This window comes from Mastigoproctus giganteus, chromosome 10, assembly GCF_048544385.1.
Source record: "Mastigoproctus giganteus isolate SK-2022 chromosome 10, ASM4854438v1, whole genome shotgun sequence".
NCBI lineage: Eukaryota > Metazoa > Arthropoda > Arachnida > Uropygi > Thelyphonidae > Mastigoproctus > Mastigoproctus giganteus.
This window is the reverse complement of record NC_143584.1, coordinates 202184035-202201212: the sequence shown is the minus strand read 5'-3', so window position 1 is coordinate 202201212 and position 17178 is coordinate 202184035. Positions and strand designations below refer to the sequence as shown.

The window sequence follows — 17178 nt, the reverse complement described above, 5'->3', positions numbered from 1 at the left end:
TTGTTCCAGTATTTAGAAGGGAAAGATCATTGTCATTGAGCATACGCTCTATGACTCTTCCCCTTCCGTTCATGTTAGCACTACCCCACAGGGTGTTACGTCCGTTAAAATCCCCAAGAAGTAAGAAAGGGGGAGGCAGCTGCGTTAGAAGATCATCAAGGTCTGCCTGGGAGATGTCAGTCCCAGGTCGCAAATAAATGGAGCAAACAGTTAATAAGAATCCCACTGAAAGGCGAATTGCAACGGCCTCTATGCTGGTTGTAATTAGCAAGGGCTGCACTGGGGTCTGGTTACCCACAAGGATAGCCACTCCCCCATGTACAGAGCCATCCGCAATTCTATCCTTTCGAAAAACTGTGATGTTGTGCATGGTGGGATCATCATTTGCCTTTAGATATGTCTCCTGCAAGCAAAAGCAAACTGGCTCGTGCTTTTGCAGGAGGGCCTTGATGTCATCAATATTTTGCCGGAATCCACGACAATTCCATTGTAGGAATTTAGCCATTATTTTGGCTTGGTGGGTCCATCAGGCGGCTTCCGAGGTGCTGAGGGCTTACTTTTATCAGTCTTGGATTTATCTTTTTTGGGGAAGAATGGACGCTGTCCCGTGTCCATTTCCTTCTTGGCAAAGAGTTCCAAGACTGAATCTTCGGGTACCTCCTTCTGCTCGACATCCATCTTTTCTTGGGTACTAGGGGGGACTTCCCCTTTCTTATTCTTTTCTTTCACAATTACGTTTGTTATTTGGAGCATTAGGAGGTACCGATATAGGAGTGGCAGCTGATTGGTCCTTTTGTGCAGGTTTTTGAGAACTTAAGAGATACCGCGCGATGGGAGTGAAAGACTCCTTTGGAGGAATGGTGATGTCCGTCTGAGTTCCGACGGAACATCTCCCTGCTACCTTCCAGGCGTAGGTAGGTTTGTTGATATTCAGGGGTTTGACCGATTTCCTTGCCTCCTGGTATGATATATTCAGCTCTGCCTTCAGCCGTTGAATTTCTTTTTCTTCTTTCCACCTCTGGCATGCTCGTGAATAGGCCGGGTGTTCGCCTTCACAGTTAATACAGGTGGGTTTTGCGGCTGAACATGCTGTTGTTTCGTGGTCCTTTGCACCGCATCAAGCGCATGCAAGGACTCCACGGCAGGCCATTTGAGAAAGTCCATACTTCTGGCATTTGAAACACCGTAAAGGGTTCGGAACGTATGGACGCACTGAACAGTTGATGTATCCAGCTTTAATCTCATCAGGAGGTTTAGGAGTGTTAAAAGTCAGGATAACGCTCCTGGTTTTAACAATTCTTCCATCCCTTCGCGCAGTGATTCTCTTGACGGCAATGACTCCCTGTGGTTTTAATTCGGAGCAGATTTCCACCTCGGTTACGTCGAGAAGGTCCCACTCCGAAATGACACCTCTTGATGAATTGAGTGTTCTGTGTGGTGTCACAGTTATAGGGATTCCTCCGAGTGATGTTGTTCGGAGTAGATGTTCTGATTGCCTGTCATTTTTAGTTTCAATTAAAAGGTCTCCAGAACGAAGCCTTTTAACTGATTTGGGTGAACCAGCTAACCCATCTAACCCTTTTTGAATAAAAAAGGGCGACATTTTACCAATCGGTGTCTCATTGGTAGAATGCATGATTAAGAACCTTGGGACTGGCCCTGATGGTAATTCGGTTCGCTGCCTCTTATTAGCAATAATGCTATCTGGATCTTTGTCAATGGTTTCAGATAGGGACCGGGTTGGGGCCCCTGAAGAAGTTAGTTTATCAGGATTCATGGAGTTTATTAAATTGTTCAGTGCCTGGGCTCCCCACCCACCACGGAGCCCAAAGGGACGCCCACTACCCGGCATGCAATAAATGCGCTCGGGAGTGGGACGCCAGGGCTACCCAGACACTATACCCGCACTGCTGCCAGCCTGAATCCTGTCCCTCAGACCATGAGGGTAGGGGCGTGGCATTGACACGGTTGACCCTCGCAGGCGAGCCTACTAGCCGATTGATCCTAGCCGGGCCTTCCAGGACCACCTGTCTTGTCGAAGTAGGGGCCAAAGTGGTGTATTGAAGCTGGGCCCCTCAACCACCAGGATCCCCCTTTCCGAATTTCCACGGGTCGCAGCGCACGGCAAACACGCCGGATTCCATTGATGTAAGCCTGGAACCTGGGCTGTGGGCGTTGGATCCCAGTGATGCTAGTCTGGAAGTCCAGCAGCGTCACTGGGAGGTCCCCTCACCACGTACAGGTGCCCACGTCGAGGGGGGTGTAGCATAAGCCTCGGGCTTCTTTGCACCATATGGCTATTAATAATAATAACAACTCTTGGCGCAGCTATCATTCCACCCACAATGCACCACAAAAAACAAAAGAAACACCTAGTGCATGTTTGGACTTGCAGGTGTTGCTGCAACGTGTTACTGAGTTGTGATTTTTTTGTTATTTTCAATTTTTTCAGGTAATATTTTGAAACAGTCATTAATGTGAAAAGTCGTAAAATGGACCATCGTAAAACGGGACCTACCTGTATATATATATATACCATAAGCTCATAAAATTTGTTGATAATAGGGACATCACCCAGTCTATTAACACCAAATAAGATTATAAGTTCTAACATGGGTCAAGATTACAAGTTCTACTATGAATTTTATGGTCATATAATCAGTAGTCATTTGTAAAAACTATGGAGCTTCTGTAAATATTTATAAGACTAGATGCCAATATTCTGAATTTTAGTTTAACATCATGTTCCAGGTGTTATATTTACAGAATTTTCATAATATACATTTAGAATGTTATATAAAATAGATAAATAAATATAACTAAAACAATTAATTCAAGAAAAAAATTAATTTATCTGAAATGTAAAGTAATACATATATTACTTTATTTGTTTTTACTAACCAAAGCTTTTTTATTTTCCAATCGAACTTGATTAAGCTTAAGTGCATGAGGATGGGTCCAAATAAGTCTTAGTATATTGAAATCTGCAAAAAGCTGCTTCCCAATATATCCACCTTCAGCAGAGCGACCACGTGCAAGATTATCAAGATAATACTGGTACAGTTTAATCTGAACATCAGATAGTTTAATGCTGATGACATATTCTTGTTTTGGAGGAAGAAAGGTAGTTAAACAGCCATAATCACACCTCTGAGGAAACAAAAATTATTTTATTTGAATCTCGCACAATTAACACAATAAATAATAACAGTACTAATAACAATGTAAAGTTATATATTCAGCACAAGAACAGAACCCGACTTCTAGTTTATGAGAATACCACTAAAAATATTAGCAAAATAAATATGCTTTATTTCACTTTACTTCACAAGTAACATATCACTAATAATACTAATATAATACAATGCAATATTTATTAAATTTAAAGTTAAAAATAACAGGTTATAATCACAAAAAAATATTAAGAATGACATATCCTTATAAAAAAATTTAACAAATTCAAAAAATTGCATACACTTTAATACTTTTTTTTCAAATTTGAAACCCTAAACTGGAAACATCACTGATGATACAATGAGTATATCTTGAACCATCCTGATAAAATTAAATTCTGTTTTATCTTTTGAGTCAGAGGTAAAATTCTAAATGTCAATAGTATTTCCAGAAGTCAGGATGGATAATAACAGTAATAAAATATAATGCAATTTTATTTAGTTCATACACTGATAATGCATATTTTTTTAAAGAATTCAAGTCTTACCATTAAGTTTCAATTTAAATTACATAACAAAAAAAAAAAAATACATCTACACTTTAGAATGAAACCCCACCACCAAGCTAAATGAAATTCATAGAATTATTTATTTCTATAGCCCAATAAAACTATTCAGATCAACAGTAGGTTTCTTCTGTTCATTCTTTACAAATGTAAAAATTCTTAAAAGATAACATACTTCATTCTTAATTTGAGCAATAAATACTTGTAGAATTATTATCAGATATTAATAAAACTAATGTATTATAGTAAAAAAAAAGTGTAATGTTAATAATATCAGTTTATTCATCTAAAACTACTTATATCATGTGGAAGTTCTGTATTAAATACAATTAATATCGATGGTTCGATTGTTGATGATTCTGCTCAGGTAGCTGACAATGAGTATTTTGCACCTCCATTCAAACTTGAGGAATTCTGCAGAGGAAGTGGAGGCCAGAAACTTATCAAACTCTAACAGGGAGCTAAATGATTGTATAATAACTGAGAGCAAAGTGGATAAGAAATGATTGAAGTTAAACATAATGAAGATATCTGGGGTGGATGGATGAAGAAATCCTTGGACTCAGGGAAGTCCCCACAGACTAGAGATGTGCAAATTCACCCCAAAACCACAAGGGGGGGGATCGAAATGTAGTAGAGGCATGTAATACAAGAAAGCAAGCTTATGTAGCATCAGCCAAAAAAAAAAAAAAAAAAAAACCCATTTCACACATCCATTCCCTCCAAGAGTTTGTCCAGTTCCTCTTGCCAATTTGCCAGCAGGAGGGCTTTTTTTTTTTAAAATCCCAAACACAAAAGGTATTAGAACCTATAGTACTTTAGCACAGTGTATGGGTTTGAGGTTGAGAAAATGAAAGAAGATATTTGTTGCATTAGACTTGAACTTCTGTAGACTGTCATTTTCAGAAATAAGTAAGAAAGAAGGTTGTTCCAGTAATGGCAGTTGAATGAATAAATGAGGAAGATGAACAGTTGGTTCTGTGAGTTTGAAGTTGAACAGTAAATGGATGTTAGTGGCACACGTTTGGACTGTTTTGATGAGAAAGTGGGAATTATAGAAGTCAATTCAGCAGAACAGTGCCCGTGGAAGCATCTGTAGAAAAGGCATGCAGCAGCAAAATAATGGCTATGAGACAGAGAGTAGAGAGACTCTGTTAGAGATGAATCATTAATTAATCAAACTGCCCTCTTCTGAATGGAATTGAGAAGCCTGAGAGAGGTTTTGGGGGACACTGCTCCAGATGTGGGAACAATATTCCATGTAGGAAGGATTTGTAATTTGTACAGAATGAGCGGCTGTTTGGAGGAAAAGTAACACTGAGAGCAAAAGAAAAAAATCAAGTTTTTTAGATGCAGAGGAAGCAATATTTGTAATGTGCTTGTGCCAAGAGAGATTAGAAGTCAGAGTAATACCTAATAGGGATATATCATCTTGTCTAGAAATCTGAGTGTCATAGAAGATAAGCATAGGAGCAGACTAATTTTTTTTTGCAAGATATAAGACAGGACTGAGTTTTAGAATTACTGAAATAACTAAGTTATCTTTGTCCCACTGTATTATTACCTGAAGATCAGCATTTAAAAAATTGGTAGTAAATATTCTAGAAGTTGAAGCTGATTGAGCAGGGTGAGATTTCTCAAACTAGAAAGTGGAATGCAATATGCTATCATCAGCAAAACTATGGATATGACTTCCAGTCAATCGAAGAAGATCATTAATATACAAGAGGAAAACAGTGGGGGAAAGAACAGAACCTCGAGGGACACCAGCATTAGTGGAGAAGTTAGAAGATAGAGAGCCATCTACCATCACCCTCAGTGAGCAGTCAGAGAGAAAACTGAATTGATTGATTGATTATGAAATTCTTGGCGCAAGAGCTACTGTGGCTAAAATGAGCCTGGAAGGTTTTTAACAACAATTTTGTTTGTATTCGTATTTTTCTGCGAATAGTTTCCAAAAGTCACAGAGGGACTATAGCTTACTGCAGAAGTTATATTTGGTTTCATACTAGATACAGAAATGTATTTCCTTGAGGAACTGAAAAACGTGTGCTATATTTTTCCTATATTCCAGTATGGTTTTGAGAGTGAGAAAGTGATGTTTGCTTGTCAACTCTTTGAAGCAATTTTGGCACTCAACTGTAAAAGCTGGACATGTAATTAGTACATGTTCTACTGTTTGTTGTGTGTGACAGGCAGAACATAGAGGGGAATCCTCTCCACACAAGAGATAACAGTGGCTGAAATGAGTGTGTCCTATTCTTAACCATGGCGAGTATCGCTTCATCATGCTTGTTATGCTGAATTCTGGATTTCCATGGTTGGAGTAAACTTTTAATTTGGTGGAATTTGTTTGTAGTACTTGCTACTGCTGTCTGCCAGTAGCGTATCCTGCTGTGGTGAATAACTTTTTTGTAATCTGTGGAAGGAATGGATTCGGGTGCAGAAAGGTTGCTGTTGGCTTCCTTAGCAGCTTTGTCTGCTTGTTCGTTACCATATATTCTGACATGACTTGGGATCCAGCAAAATCTTATGTTGTGACCTTGTTCAAGGAGCTTTGATACTTGGCATTGAATTTGTTGTTGCAGTGGGTGTATATTAGAATTGACATTTTGTATAGCCATCATGGAGCTAACAGAGTCAGTAAAAATGATGCTGTTTTGTAAGCTTTAATGTCCGATTTGGTTTAGCACTAACATAATGGCTTGCAGTTCAAGTCTTTTTTGGGAGTTTTTGGGATGTGGTGATACCAGATGTGTAAACTGCCACTCCCACATGATATTTAGTTTTTGAGCCATCTGTATATAGGAAGCGATGATCTAAAAATTGCAACTTGTAAGCAGCATACAGATGTTGATAGTTGATATGTGGAAGTGTTTTTGTCCCAAAAGTGGAAGGAGAAGTCATGTGTAGGCTGTTTTATGATCCATGGCGGTGAAGATTGCTTCATCAGTGGAGTTATATTACCCAGGTTAAGATCTCTACTGAGGAGAAGGCTTTTTAATCTCATGCTCGCAGGTTTATTAATTCTTTGTTATTGGTAATGTTGTTCCCATTCTGGTGTAAAAAAAGATTTCCTGATGACCTACTAGGGATTTTATTTTAGTTATATAAGAAAGTAATTGATTATGTCCTCTGATTTGTAGTTCTTGGGCCTCTGCATACAGGCTCTGCACATGCGAAGTACGGAAAACTCCAAGGGCTATTTGGAGCGTGCAGTGATGTACTGGATCAAGTCATCTCAGGGCACTAGGTCTTGCTGAGTCATAGACTGGGGCACCATAGTCTTAACTTGGAATGAATGAGTAGGCGATATAATCGTAATAGTATTGTTCTATCTGCTCCCCAAGATATAGCAGACAGGACTTTAAGATATTCATTTTCTTTAGACACTGAACACTTAAGTGACTAATGTGCTCCAAAAAGGTTAATTTTTTTGTCAAACACAAGCCCTAAGAAATGGACACTATTTCTAACTGGGATGATCTGCCCTTTCAGCCTGAGTTCAGGATCAGGATGGAGATTCCTTTTCCTGCAAAAATGTATACGTACGGTCTTTTGTGTGTAAATTCTGTATTCATTTCTTTCTGTCCATTTTATAACTTTGTTTATGGCTACTTGTAACTGCCGTTCTATTGTCCTCATATGTTGTGCTTGCTAAGAAATGCTGAAGTCATCTGCATAAACAGTTGTGATGATGTCGGCTGGTATTTGTTCTATTATTGTGTTAAGTGGATTGCAAAATGTGTGGCACTTAGTATGGATCCTTGAGGGACCCCTTCTTCCTGAGAGTATGTTTTGGAAAGTGTATTGTTAAGTCGAACTTGGAATGTTTGATTTTTGAGAAAATTGCTTATGTATAGAGGTAGGTGTCCTCTAAGACCAAGTTGGTGTAGTCCTCTAAGGATGCCATAGTGCCACGTGGTATGATAATACTTCCTCAATATCAAAATTAACCAGGACTTGATGTTGTTTTCTGAGGAAAGCGTTTCTTACCTGATTTTCCAGATGTACGTGTACATCTAAGGTAGAGAAGGTTATTATTTTCTAGATATCATGTTAGTTTATTATTGACAATTTTCTCCAAGATCTTGCCCAAGCAGCTGGTCAAAGCGATAGGGCAATAGTTCTGTGGGTCTGATTGGTCTTTTCCCTGCTTCGGGAAAGCTAGTATTATTGCATGATGTCATTGGTCTGGAAATATATTCTCAAGTATAAATCTAACAGGGCTAATTGAGATTGTTCATCTAATTGTTGAATCATTGCATAATGTATTTCATCGGGACCAACTGCACTGTGTTTCATCTGTACCAGGGTTTGTTTCAATTCTGCTACCGTTAGTGGCAAGTTGTATTGTTCATAGCGATTAGTGGAAAATTTTAGGTTTACTTTTTTGGCTTCATTCTTGTAAGTTTTGAAAGCAGCTGGGTATGCACAATTGGCAGATATATTGGCAAAGTTTTCCCTGAGCACGTTGACAATGTCTGAGGTATCTGTGTCTAACTGTCCTTTCAATTTAGTAATGGAGATGGATTTATTTGGGAATTATTTGTCATCCTTCTGACCTTCTTCCAGATAAATGTAGCTGGTGTGGAACTGGTTATAGTGGATGCAAATTTGATCCAACTCGCTTTTTTGCTGATTTTGTGCACTCTCCTGACCTTAGCTCTGGCCCTCTTGAATTGTATCAGGTTGTTCGTTGTTGGATTTTTGCAAAAGTGATTCCAGGCCTTATTTCTCTCTTTTTTAGCTTCCTGACATTCACTGTTCAAATCATGGTTTTGGATATATTCTAATGTTAGGTATTGTCTGTTCCGCAGCTTGAAGAATGGTATTTGTGACATAGTCCACTGCTGTTTGTACTGATTCTTGTTTAATGACATTCTGATCTAGTCTTGCTAGTATTCTGAAGGTTTCCCAATCTGCATCATATATTTTCCATTTAGGATGTCTGGTGGCTTGGCACTGGGTTTTCTTTATAATTTTCAAAATTATGGGGTAGTGATCGCTGCTCAATGGGTTCTCATGCACAATCCATTGGATCTCTGGGAACAGTGTTGGGGAACAGATTGACAGATCTATTGCGGAGCTGCTATTTGATGGTAGATGGAATTATGTGTGTGTGCCGTCATTTAGAATCATGAGGTTATTCACAACTATTATTTTCTTGATTTTTTTACCTTTCTGGTCTATTTTGGGATCGTCCCATAGTGGATGATGCCCATTTAGGTCACCTGAAATGAAGAACAGAGATAGTAATTGAACAATCAGTGCTTCAAAATCGTTCAAGTAGAGTTCTTGACTAGCAAGTAATGGTAATATCGAAGCCTATTGCTAGACAGACTGCAACTGCTTCTAAGGGGGTATTCAATGGTATTACTTGGGATGGTACATATCTATTAACTAATATTGCAACTCCAACTCACATTGTTCCATCTGAGATGCAGTCCTTTCTGTATATGCTATAGTTTTTAATTGTACTGATGTCCTGCAATTTTAAAAATGTTTCTTGTAGGCAGATATTTAAAGGACAATATTGAGTAATCAAGTCTATAATCTTGTTAATGTTTGTACGGAAACTTCAACAGTTCCACTGAATAATCATGTCTGTCATTTCTGTTTAGATGATCCCTCGGATTGGTTCCTTGGGCCTGTTTTCACTTAGTCTGCCTTGATTTTGTCTTTCTTTGTGAATAGGGTCTTCCTATATCCATTTCTTCTTCCATAAAAATTTCAAGGACGGGGTCATCTCTGGTATTTCTTACCTCAATATCAATTTGTCCTGTATCTTTGTTTCTGTATTACTTTTCTTTTCTTTGTTTACTTTTCTTCTTACATTTTCTGCGTTATCTGGGGGAAAAGATAGAGGCATATTAACCATTTTTTCTTGTCACTTTTGTGGTGGAGAAGATTTGTAAAATTCACGTGCCCATTCTGAGATTGATTCTTTTGGGGAATTGTGACATCTGTTTGTGTTCCACAGCATTTTGAATTAAGAGGTCTTATTTTTTGGATCTTTTTGGTTGTGGTGATTTTAGCATAAGAAGGTTTGTTTTCGAGATTTATTGCAATTTCTTTTTTCGCTTCTTGATATGTAACTCGGTTTTTCTGCTTTGTACTTTTCTATTCTTTTTTTTTTTTCCTTCCAGATTTTACACTCTTTTGAGTATGCCATATTTTTCCCTTTACAGCTTGCACATTTATGATTTCCAGCTGTGCAAGTAGAGGTGAGGTGTTCTTGGGATCCACAGTTTGCACCCACCTAATTTTCTCTACACACAGTCTGTGAGTGTCCAAACTTCTGGCAGTTGAAACAGCGGAGAGGATTCGGGATGTACGGTCTAAAATTGCAATGTAGATATCCTGCTTTTACTGATCTGGGTGGTTTCGATGTGTTGAAAGTGAGTATCAGGTTCCTGGTGGGGTGACTATCCCTTCGTTTTTAATTGTAATTATTTCGACATTTATTACTCCTTGTTCCCGAAGTTCACTTTGAACTTCATCTTCAGGTACGTTTCATCATTACAAGCCATTTTCAATCCACTGCAGAATGAAGGTCTCTCCAGCAACTTTTCAGTTCCTTCTGTTTTGTGCAATGGACATCCATTTACTACCCATGAACTTGTGAATTTCATCTGTCCATCTCCATTGTTGTCTTCCAGGTTTTCTTCTAGCTCCTCTTGGGTACCATTCTGTTATTTTCTTAGTCCATCTGTCATCGTGTCTTTGAGCTATGTGCCCTGCCCAAGACCATTTTAGTTTTGTAGTTTTGATAAGAATGTCCTTTACTTGAGTTTGCTACCTAATCCACGTGTTGCTCTTCTTATCTAACAGTCTGATTTCTAATATAATTCGTTCCATTCTTCGCTGTGTAGTTTTCAGCTTCTCTTCCATTCTTTTGGTGAGTGCCCAAGTTTCACTTCCATTAGTCATGGTGGGAAGTAAACTAGTTCATTATTTTACATTTCAGACAAATTGAGATATTGCTCCTCAGTATGTGACTATATTTTCTGAATGCTATCCATTCAAAATTTATTCTTCTCTTGACTTCCAGCCATTTATCATTATTACAGCTAATGACTTGTCCCAGATAAGTGTATAAATCCACCTTTTCAAAAAAACAAAAAAAAAAAAAACATTTTGGAATTCAAAAGCACATCACTAAAGGTGTCAAGACTACTCAGGATTTCTAAGGGGTACAAGCCAAATGTTATAATGATTTATCCACCAACTTCGAGCCATGATGATGAAGAGGTTTAAGAAATGTACATCAAAATTGAGTCTTCTAGATGAGCAGAAACCCACTACACTATCATTATGGGGGACTTCAATGCCAAGGTCAGAAAGAGACAAAACAGCACAGGAATGCAGGTACGTTTAGGTGCTATTACACCTTTTGACATAGTTAAGGTATTGTGAGGGGATACCATTACTGCTTTTCCTTCAAAGGTTGTTATTTGCAAGTCTTTCAGAATGCTTAGAGTGGGATATTTCTACTAAAATATCACCTGATTTTTATCTCTTAACATTTTTTAGTGGGCCAGCATAACCCTCAAGAGTCTTTTGTATGAGAAAGGGTGACAATTGGCCTACCAACTTCTCATTATTTGAATTTTTTTATGAGTATGCTGGGGCATTTAAGGTGTTTATGTCAGTTTTCATTCTCGTTGAGGAGACAGAGTCATTTTTGTCACCTTTTACAGTCATTTTAGATGTATCTCCAAGAGAGATAGATTCTTCATGTCTAGGATCAGTTACATTTGAATCCATCAACCAAGTGGGTTTCTGGGTATTGGAGACACTTTGCTCCATTTCGCCCTGGAAGGGAGAGATTTTCCCCTCCAGGTTTCAAGCCCCGCCACGTGGAGACACGAGTAGTGCCATCCTGTGACCAAGCACTAGGAGGTTGGTAATTAAGATATATACAAGAAACGAAAAGGGAAGGTTGCTTTCCTTCTTAATCGAGTAAAGTTGATTTCTTTAACCATGTGTTAATAAATACTTTAAATAAAGATGTGATTTCTACTTCAAGAAAGAGTGCTAATTCAGAGCAAAGTCACTTGATCACAGAATCGTTTTGCACCTGGGGCCGAGAAAACTGGATAACCAATTACAAAAAACAGTTCCCAAACCATAAGATGGAAGCTTGTTTAGCTTCCATCTTATGGTTTAGCTTCCATCCTTTACGCCAAACGATTGAAAGCCTTTGCGATGAGATGTCAAGAGCAACTGCTTGTGTTTCACCAAACTTTTCCATTGAATTTGTCCATAAATGGGTAACATAAGCCATAATATCACCAGTTGATCGACAATGATGGAATCCATACTGGCAATCGTTGATCAGATGGAAGGTTTCTAGATAGTTCAAGAGTTGGTGGTTAATTGATTTCTCCATTACTTTAGAAAGAATAGAAGTAATTGCAATGGGAAGATAACTGGATGGGAGGGATTTGTCACCCTTTTTTGGAACTGGCTCATTACCAGTAAATTTCCAAGCAGAATGAAAAACACCTTTGGAATAAGAAAGTGAAAAAAGGTGCAAAGAACAGGAGTAAGTTCAGGAATGCAGGTTTTCAGAACAAGTGGAGAAATACCATCAGGACCTCGAGCTTTCTAAGCATCAAGATTGGTCAAAATCCTTCTGACATCTTTTTGACAGAAGACCACAGGAGGCATTGAATGGAGCATGCTGGGAATGGTGGGAGGTGTTTTAGATTATTTATTCTAAATCCTTAATACATGAGTTGGAAGAAAAACAGGATGCTAGCAGGTCAGCTTTATCCTTGGCTAAAGTGACAATAGAACTATCTAGTTTTGATAGAGGTGGGAGCAGAGATGGACAAAATTTGCGGCCGATAGCTTTGGCAGGAGACCAGAATGCTTGGCTACCATTAGGGCAAGAAGCAAGTTTTCTAATCTTTTTGTCTGTTCAAAATCTAGTTTGGACTGATTAATTACTGCTTTACAATTTTTGCGAGCTCTGGTGTATGCAGAAAATGACATTGAAGAATTGGAAACAAGCCAATTACAATATGCAACATTCTTTTCTTGAACAGCCTTAGCACATTTATTGGAAAACCAAGGTTTAGATAAAGGATGAGATTTTAAGGTGGAGTGTGGAATAAGGGATTCCATTCCTGCAAAAATAATTTCACTGAGGCAAACTGAGGAAAAGAAATCTCGCGGGTCATCCCATTTTGTATTCTTCTAATGCCAAACAACACGGGGTTGGGAATAGCCATGAGATAAAGGCTCCATTGGAGAAGAGACAATCACCAAGTTGTGATCCGAGATGTCTAAAGGAACACTCACTTCGTGTAGTTAGAAAGGTTGTTTGTGAGAAAAAGATCAAGGTTTGGATAAAGGATGAGATTTTAAGGTGGAGTGTGGAATAAAGGATTCCATTCCTGCAAAAATAATTTCACTGAGGCAAACTGAGGAAAAGAAATCTCGCAGGTCATCCCATTTTGTATTCTTCTAATGCCAAACAACACGGGGTTGGGAATAGCCATGAGATAAAGGCTCCATTGGAGAAGAGACAATCACCAAGTTGTGATCTGAGATGTCTAAAGGAACACTCACTTCGTGTAGCTAGAAAGGTTGTTTGTGAGAAAAAGATCAAGGGGGTTGGCTGTATGGTTAGGATTGTCCGGTATTCTGGTAGGTAAATGAACAATTTGTGCGAGGTCATTAGTAATTGCAAAAGCCTCAGCATCACGACCAGCTGGGTCTGCGTAACTAGAAAACGGAAGCCAGCTGGAGTTGTGAGCATTAAAATCACCAAAAAAATTACCTCACTGTTAGGAAAGTTGGATTGGAGAAAGTCAAGTTGCAAAGAGTTCCAAGTGATTAGTGGAGCTGGGAGTACGGCAGAGACAACAGACGATAACAGAATGAGACAGAGATTTTAAGCCAGAAAAGATTGAAAAGAGGAGTTCCAAATTACCAAGTCTCTGACAGGGAATATCGGAATGGACATATGCACAAGTACCACCTTTGAGGCGAAAGGAATCGTACAGCGAATAATTTGGGCAACTGAGATGAGCATTGGTTAAATCAACTGATAATTGAGATTCTGTCAAAAAAAGTACGTGGGGTTTGGCAGACTGTAAGTGGAAATGGACATCACTGAGATTAAAACTGAGACCGTGTATATTTGTGAAATAAACTAGGAAGTGTTTAGGAAGTTTAGATCTTTTTGCAGATAATTTTGCTCTATTAGTTTGACAATTCATGGAGTATTTAGTAGTAAGAAAAAGTGTGGGGGGGAGACATGCTGTGTGTGGCGGGAGACATGCTGTATGAAGTAATGAAATTTTTGGATAGGGTATACATATATGGTAAGAATATACCCAGATCCTTAACATGACGTGGCCTTGACAATTCCCCCCACATACACACTACTCGGAGTCCTTCTAGTCACTATCTGGCAGAGTACAGGCAGCAAGATTATACACTAGCTGATCCAGAAGCCTCCTAAAGAGTTACCAATAATTTCGGTCCGGTGTACTAACTAGTGGCTGGCCTGCAAATACCATTTTAGAGATGTACCCACGAAATGTAATGAAGTTTGGATCTCGCCATGGTTTCATCATAACCTCAAAGGACATCAATCATACTGCATGATGGAAGGGATGGGGGAGGGCTGCCAAGAACTTGTCTCTGGAGACTAAACACTACTTCAAGCCTTCAATAAACAAAGTGGTGGTATTGCACCAGTTGATGAGAGTCATCTAACACCTAATATTGTCTGGTAACACAGAGGAGTGGCATTCCTCCGTATGGTGTGGGCACCACACCTCGATCCCTGCTTATGTTGGTTCACACTTGAGTGGTCACCCACAAAGTGCTTGCACATGGGAGTTATACCCGGGATTACTAACAGCCCCACCATTGTGAAGGTGCAAGCAGAGGATTTGGCTGTCACAGACCGTCCGAACTTCGCTGAAATTAGGTCCACTTGACCTGAGTGTCACCAAAATAATCAGTCTCATCAGCATTTTAAATTCCCAGGTAGAAAACACAGCTTGTCTGGCCTATCTGAGAGAATGTCTATAACAGCCTCAAGGACTGGTTGATTGCTGGAACAAACTTTCATCTGTCGTTGTGGAAGTTGACAGCTTAAATAAATTCAAGGCTGAAATAGATAAACTTTTGGAGTGAATGGATAGGTGAAACTGGAAGAGTTTTTTTTTTTTTTTTTGGCTGATGCTATATAAGCTTGCTTTCTTGCATCATATTCCTCTACTAATGCTAATGCTAATATAACTGATTTTTTGACTTAAGCGTAAAAGGACATACAGATAATCCTCACTTAGTTTGCTCTTGGCCAATGCAGTTTATATTTCAAAAAATTAAAATTAAAAAATATCTGGGATGGAACTCAGCTCATACTATAATTGAAATTATTGAACATACAAAATTTCACTGTTGAAACAAAGTAATTAAACCAAGAACATGGGATTTGTAGAAAATTTTCGCATAATGAAGGCAATTAGTAACATCAATGAGGCTGGGAATGAAGCATTTTCATCTTATATAAAGTCTGGCAGCTGCTATACCCATAAGTTGTACAAGATGCTCCTGGTTTGAAAATGACTGGCCAAAGTAATTGAAAATATCAGCAACCATAAAAGGTCCTTTTTATGGTGGTTAATAAAATGGATCAAGGGATTTGGGTATGGATGACATAGGGGGAGTTTTTTTTTTTTTTTTAAATGGTAGGTCCCTTACCAATGAACTCCAGTAAATACGCCTCCACATCGCTTTTGAGAAAACACAAGGATCTGGGCCTGCCTCTATGAGAGTTTGACTATCAAAATCATCAAAAAGACACTCACTACAGTCATTGCAAATTGTTGGAGGAACATGATAAGACTAATCATAAATGAGAGCTGTGATGCAAAGCTGCAGCCACTTTTTTGAGTTTTATAGAAACTTTCTGCCTAATAAGCAAAATAAAAAAGTCAATCTGGATTCACTTAGTAATAGAGACACTGATGGAGATCCATTTCAGAAGTATTATATATTTCAATAAAATACGTATGCAATATAAAGCTTTTTGTTAATAATGTCCTTTCTTTAATAGTAAAGAAAATAAAATATGGTGATAATAAATTTTTACTTTGACTTTTCAAGCAAAAAATACCCCAGTTTTTCAAGAGGAGAGAGGAAGGGGAGGAAAAACCATACCGGCAAACATGGATTTCTGCTTAATGCAGAGTTACAGATTCTACACAGTGTACTTCTTGATGGTTTCAAAAACTATACCATTAGCATTAGTGGAGGCATATGATGGAAGAAAGAAAACTTATATAGCGTCAGTCAAAAAAAAAAAAAAAAAAAAACACCACTCCTGCCCGTTTCACACATCCATTCACTCCAAAAGTTTGTCTAGTTCAGCCTTGAATTTACTTAAGCTGTCAACTTCCACAATGACAGATGGAAGCTTATTCCAGCAATCAACAACCAGCTGGCAAAAGGCAAATTTCTGCACATCTATTCTACAACTATCTTTCCTCAATTTGAATTTATGCCCCCTCAGGTGCAGAATCTGAGAAAGAGGAAGAATTCCATCAGCACTGAGCTTGCTCAAGTCATTCAAGGCCTTCACCTCGATCAGATCACCTAGTACATGCCTTGTCTCTAGACTACAATTTGCAGAACTTAAGCCTTTCTGGACAACAATCCTTTGTTCCACTCACTCATCTTGCTGCCCTTCTTTGTACTCGTTCCAGCAGCTCTACAGCTTTCATAAAATGAGGACTCCAGACCCTGTATGTAGTACTCAAGGTATGGCCTGAAAATTACCACATACAAGGGGATATTCACCTTCTTATCCCTGCTAGCAAAATTACTATATATCATTGACAAGACCCCATGAGCTACTCTTGCAGCCTTTTTGCACTGCTCAGAAAACTTCAGATCTGATTGCACAAACTACTGAATTGTGGAGTTAGATACATTTTACTGAATAAAGAATAAAAGTTTATCAGATTACAAATAAAACATTTAAGCATTAGCAGATGGTTATAATGTAATAAAGCAAGCTTATACAGCATCAGCCAAAAAAAAAAAAAAAAAAAAAAATACAACCCTTCCCATTTAACCCATCCATTTGCTCCAAATGTTTGTCTAGTTCTGCCTTGAATTTATTTAAGCTGTCAACTTCTACAATGAAATATGGAAGTTTGTTCCAGCAATCAACCACCTGCTGGCTAAATGCAAATTTCCGCACATCTATTCTACAAGTCTTTCCTCAATTTGAATTTATGTCCCCTCAGGCAATTAATCCGGGCAAGAGGAGAATCCCATCAGCACGAAGCATACTCAAACCATTCAAGGCCTTACACAGTTCAATCAGATCACCTCGCAGTTGCCTAGTCTCCAGACACTGTAATTTGCAAAACTTAAGCCTTTCTTTGTAAGAGAAAGGCTTA

At 38.5% G+C, this 17178-nt stretch overlaps 1 protein-coding gene across 3 annotated transcripts in view; it reads right to left on the bottom strand.

Moving 5' to 3' along the window:
* Window positions 1–17178, bottom strand: part of XNP (ATRX chromatin remodeler XNP) — a 664672-nt gene that overhangs the window by 290424 nt on the left and 357070 nt on the right. For all 3 annotated transcript variants that reach the window (XM_090383634.1, XM_090383636.1, XM_090383635.1), the window contains exon 17: window positions 2902–3150. In XM_090383634.1, the coding sequence (XP_090239760.1) occupies window positions 2902–3150 (249 nt within the window). The remainder of the gene's footprint in view (window positions 1–2901; window positions 3151–17178) is intronic.